General features: G+C 42.2%; 1 protein-coding gene across 1 annotated transcript; it reads left to right on the forward strand.

The window, feature by feature from the left end:
* Positions 1-280: 280 nt before the first annotated feature.
* Positions 281-4,654, forward strand: IL17RB (interleukin 17 receptor B; the record flags this gene model as incomplete). The annotated part of the gene is made up of 5 exons (XM_010143830.1): positions 281-362; positions 447-461; positions 1,344-1,445; positions 2,511-2,552; positions 3,150-4,654. Coding segments are annotated over 5 exons (1,746 nt in total), but the record flags the coding sequence as incomplete, so codon positions are not given.
* Positions 4,655-5,010: the final 356 nt, after the last annotated feature.

Genomic DNA, 5,010 nt, shown 5'->3' on the forward strand with positions numbered 1-5,010 from the left:
AAATATATTTTTTTTTATATATCTGTAGACCGTGGCTTTCCCTTAGTATAGGGTGGCCAAGTCAGAGACTGCGGAGTGGGAATGACAAACATGCAACCTCAGGAGCTCACTACCTTCTTAATTTATAGTTTAAGAATTCTTGATTAATCTCATTTTCTGAAGGGAAATGGGAATTCTGTATCTCTGTGCTAAAATACAGGGAATGTTGAGGCAAGGGGAAAGTAAAGTGGGAAATAAAATTGCTTTTAAGAGTAACTTCTGTTTTCTGAATTGATTTCAACTGCAGATTCAGCCATTCTTTTCAAACTGTGGCACAGACTGTCTGAGACATTCTGCTTTCATCCCGTGTTCACCAGCTCCAAGTGAGAACTGCTTTTCCATAAATTAGATTCCCATTGTCTTACAGATGAGAGCTGAATTCTTAACGTATCTCTTGTCTTTTGCAGGTACAGACCCATCAGGTAAGAAGTTCTTCCAATATGCTGAAACTTTTTGCTGCTTTTTTCCTGTCACGTAGAATAACGAATGAATCCTCCTTGGGAATAACCCAATGGGCAAGAAATATCCCCTTGTAACACTGAGTTCAGAATTAATTGCGTTAAGAGTTATTTCACCATGATTTAATGAGGCAAGTATTTGTATGCAGTGTGAACCTTCAAGAGCGAGATTTTTTTTTTTTAGAGATACTTCACTTGCATAAAATTCTTTGAGAAGCAGTTTTGACAAGAAGAGTCTTAATATAAAATACTTTCTGTCACTTTGCTTAGTGTTAAAAAATTTGCATAATATAAAGCAGCTTTTGGACAGAAAAGCTTGCATATATTCATTTTCATGAATGTCAAGATAAATCATGTGCATAACAATTTGACATCTTTTTTTGGCTGCAACAGCACCTGTAAGGAGCCAGTTTGCCCAAGATTTAAAAAGAAAAAACACACCTTTAGACTGAAAAAATACTTCACCCAAGATAGTGATTTTTTTTTTTTTTTTTTTTTTTCCTCCCCGCCCCCCAACATAGATTACATGAACAGGCAGGACATGGGTGGAATGCCTGTCAAAGCTGGATAAACACTGCTATTTAGAGGAAAGTTGTTATCTGTGTTCTGAGCGTGCTGCACATATGGTTCTTTGTGGAGCAAGTTCATGGTGTTGAGCATCATCATGAAAGCAGAAGTTCATTTTGAGAAGTGGCTGTGGTGTATTTTAAGGAGGAAGTGCTCAACTACCCACAGTTTTGGGCAGAGCCAGGGTCCTTTTCCCTTGACCCCTGCTGCTCGAGAAACTTTTGTTCTTTGGTGAAACTCTGTGTCAAGCAATGTCTGAGCACTATTTTTGTACTGCAGGTGATATGATTATATGGCTCTACTGGTGTATTACTGGGATCTGTTTGCTACTGGTGGGATCGGTCATAGCAGGTGTGATTTGTATGACCAAAACCCAAGCAGGTAAGACTCATACCAGCTAGGAAGAAAAGATTCTGTGCTAAAACTGTATTTTTCCTACTTCTGTACCTATTCCTATTGCTGTTTTCTTCCTCGCTGTTCTGATGTCTTGCCACTGAGATAATGCCTAAGTAAACACCTTCCTCTGTTTTACATCATGGGACTTGGGACATCGTATTACCATTCACCTAGTTAAGTAAAGCCTTCCAATGGGTTATGTTGTCTGATACGCCATTTTCATAGCGCTTCAGAGCTCAGAGAAAAAGGAACTTCATAGTTCAGCCCTTTGTTTCCTGCAGATTGCTACAGATGTCTTTTCCATTTATTTTTCTCCTGCATTGCCTAAGAGTTTTGCAGAACAGAAGCTTCCTGTTTGTCTGGACTGTAGCCTTTCTCCTGTCCCCTAAAGTCCCTACAAAATTCATTTATATATTATTTTGAGCCTAAATAATGTTTTTCAATTAAAATGGAAGAAGAAAAACAGGACACAGAGGTTGACATTGAGCAGGTTAGAAAACTGGACACAGGACTAATTCCTAGTCTTTTGTGCTTCAACCGTGAGGCAGTTATTACAGAGGAAACTGCGCAGCTCACTGTTTGGGATCTTTAGCGGAAAGAAGTGATAGGAAATCTTTTGAAAAATTTCTTAACATCAAACTTATCTGTAAGATGTATCTAGGGACATTTTAGTCACCTCTGCAACGAAACCTTTTCAGAAAAAGCTGTCTTTAAAAAAGCCTTTTCTCCTTAAGGAGAGGTAGCGGAACAACAGGGGGTTCTTCACTTCTTGAGGTTGGCCAGATCTGGGAAGATGGAGAAAACTGATTTTTGAGTCCATTCCTTCTCCTCTCAAAAGAAAAATATAGTGAAGTATATGGCAAAATTTGCTATATAAGAGTCTTTATCATCTAGTAGATTTTTTTATTAGGCTTCTCCCTCCCCATGTTTTTATCTCTGCACAGTCAAAGATTTTTTTAACCTAATCTTTGGAAGATGTTGTCATTTTAAGGGTTTAATCTTGCTTCCTGTTTTCAGAACCAACAGTGACTTTGTCTCTCTCCCTTCTAGAACACCGGCGAGGGAAATGCAGCCACAATGATTTGCAAACTGGTAAGATGTCCTGCCTGTGTTTTATCAAGCACCTGTGATGCGCTCTGGAAGTCTCACACAACTGTCCAGAAAGGCCCAGCAACATGAGAGTTGCTACTACTCTATAAGTGCTTCTCAAAACCAAAAGGTAGCCTTAGGATCTTCCCATTTAGCTGAAAGAAACTTTATGTATGGACTTTGAAATGCATATTTGCCAGATGGAAGACAATCGCTTTGTAAACTGGTGAGACTTTTGACCCAGCTGAGGCTGTACTGGCAAAAGACCCTTTGCTAATCATTTAAGCTGTAGCAATAGGAGATCGTTTGGGGTGGGTGCACTCAGCTCTCCAGCAGAGAATATAGCTACCTTTGCAAGCCTCTTGAAGCTGGTGTATTACTTTTTTGTGGTGAAATTCCATGAACCCAGGCATTCTTATAAATCACAGCTCCACTGTCTGGACTTTCATATTAAATTTCTATGATGAGAAGTTGTTTGCATTCATTGCCAAAATAGCTTCAAAATTGGTAATTGCTAGAACCTCCTATGTTGATTACTTCTGGCTGGCACCATGACAATTTTGGGAATGTGGCTGAGACTAATATTTTTCTGTCTTTCAGCAGCACCATATACTGACCTTCCTCTGTCACCCCTGAAGCCCCGAAAGGTGTGGATTGTGTACTCTGCTGATCACCTGCTGTACGTGGATGTGGTGCTGAAGTTTGCAGAGTTTCTAATGACAGTCTGTGGCACTGCTGTAGCCTTAGATTTGCTAGAAGATCATCAGATCTCAGAGTTAGGGCCGTTACCGTGGCTTACCCGACAGAAGAAGGAGATGGAAGGCCTATCTTCAAAGATTATAATCTTATGTTCGCGGGGCACCCAGGCCAAATGGCAAGCCATGCTTGGGAGTGAGCCTGTGTGTCTCAAGCAAGATCAGCAAAAGCCAATGGGAGATCTGTTCACCCCAGCCTTGAATTTGATCCTGCCAGATTTCAAGAAGCCAGCCTGTTTTGGAATGTATATAGTCTGCTATTTTGAGGGCATAAGTAGTGAGAAAGATATACCTGACCTGTTCAATGTCACATCCAGGTACCAGCTGATGGACAAGTTTGAGGATATTTATTTTCGGATTCAGGACTTGGAGAAGTTTGAACCTGGGCGCATCCATCGAATCCAGGAAATCACAGCTGAAAATTACGTAGATACCCCTAGTGGGAGGAAGTTGAAAGAGGCAGTACAAAAATTCAAGAATTGGCAGATGGAGCATCCAGACTGGTTTGAGAGTGAAACCGTCTGCTTGGATAACGATGAAGAGTTGCAGTCCCTGACCAGAGAGAGCCAGGTGGATTCATTGCTAAGTGAACCGGGTGGAATTGTGAAACACCAGCTGCACCTGCGGGAGCCTGACCCTAACTGCTGTTATGTCATCAACCTCCACATGCATGAAGGTGAAAATAGGGGCTGTAAACTGCAACCTAAAGTCAGTCTGTGTGGGGATCCACCTTCTCGGTCCATGGTCCTTCCTGTGGATGAGGCCCCTGTAGTCCAAGTAGTGGAGCCGATCTCTTCCATGGAAGACAGAAATATACTCGGTCATCATGTGCTGAGTAATGAGGACAGTATGGAAGGAGTTCCTCTTTTGGAGACAAGCTTTCCGATGAGGAATAACATTATCCTCCATGATGACTCTGAAGTTTCAGCAATAGATGACCAGAGTCCTGCAAACCTCTCAGGTGAACTGAGACACCATTTGAATGGACTCATGTACTCTCTTTATCATCAGAGCATCATTCCTTCAGAGCCATCTGTCCACCAAGAGGAGACTGACAAACAGCACCAGCTGGTCTTTGATAACCAATGCAAAGACCAAAGACAGTCAGTGCAGTCAGACCAGGGCTACATCTCTAGATGTTCTCCTCTGCCTCCTGATGACCCTGTGGAGGAAGAAGAGGAGGAGGAGGATCAGGAAAAACAAGTGGCCTGCCATGAACTCTCTCCAGAGGTCTTGAACAGTCTAAAGAGCCTCCAGCAGCAGCTGTTTTTTCACAACATTCAGCGGAGCTCTGACTGGGAGAATCCAGCTGAGGCAATGGATATTGGCCAATCTTTGGAGGATCATTAGGCTCTAAAATATGCTTCACTTGAAATACACGGATGGAAGGTGGTACTGTGCACAGTGCTGAACTGTGTTTCCAGTGCCATTCTTGTCCTTGTCTTATAAATGACTCGCTGATGGGATCTTCCTGTCTGCCAGGAGGCAGGATTGTCCAGCAGGCTGTTAACATGGTTTCCAATCTCTGTGGAGAGAGGCAAGAAATATTAGCCGCCCCGTGAAAAAACAAGCAGTAGTTCTGTTCCTTGGGGAAATGTATAACACTGAGTCCTCGCTGATGAATGGCAGAAGAATTATTGTGGCTCATCCACTTTTGCCTTCAAAATGCCCTCCAGCTGTACTGGTTCTGTTGCAGAGGCTAAAAG

Source organism: Buceros rhinoceros, unplaced genomic scaffold (genome assembly GCF_000710305.1).
Source record: "Buceros rhinoceros silvestris isolate BGI_N320 unplaced genomic scaffold, ASM71030v1 scaffold29470, whole genome shotgun sequence".
In the NCBI taxonomy this organism is placed as follows: Eukaryota; Metazoa; Chordata; class Aves; order Bucerotiformes; family Bucerotidae; genus Buceros; species Buceros rhinoceros.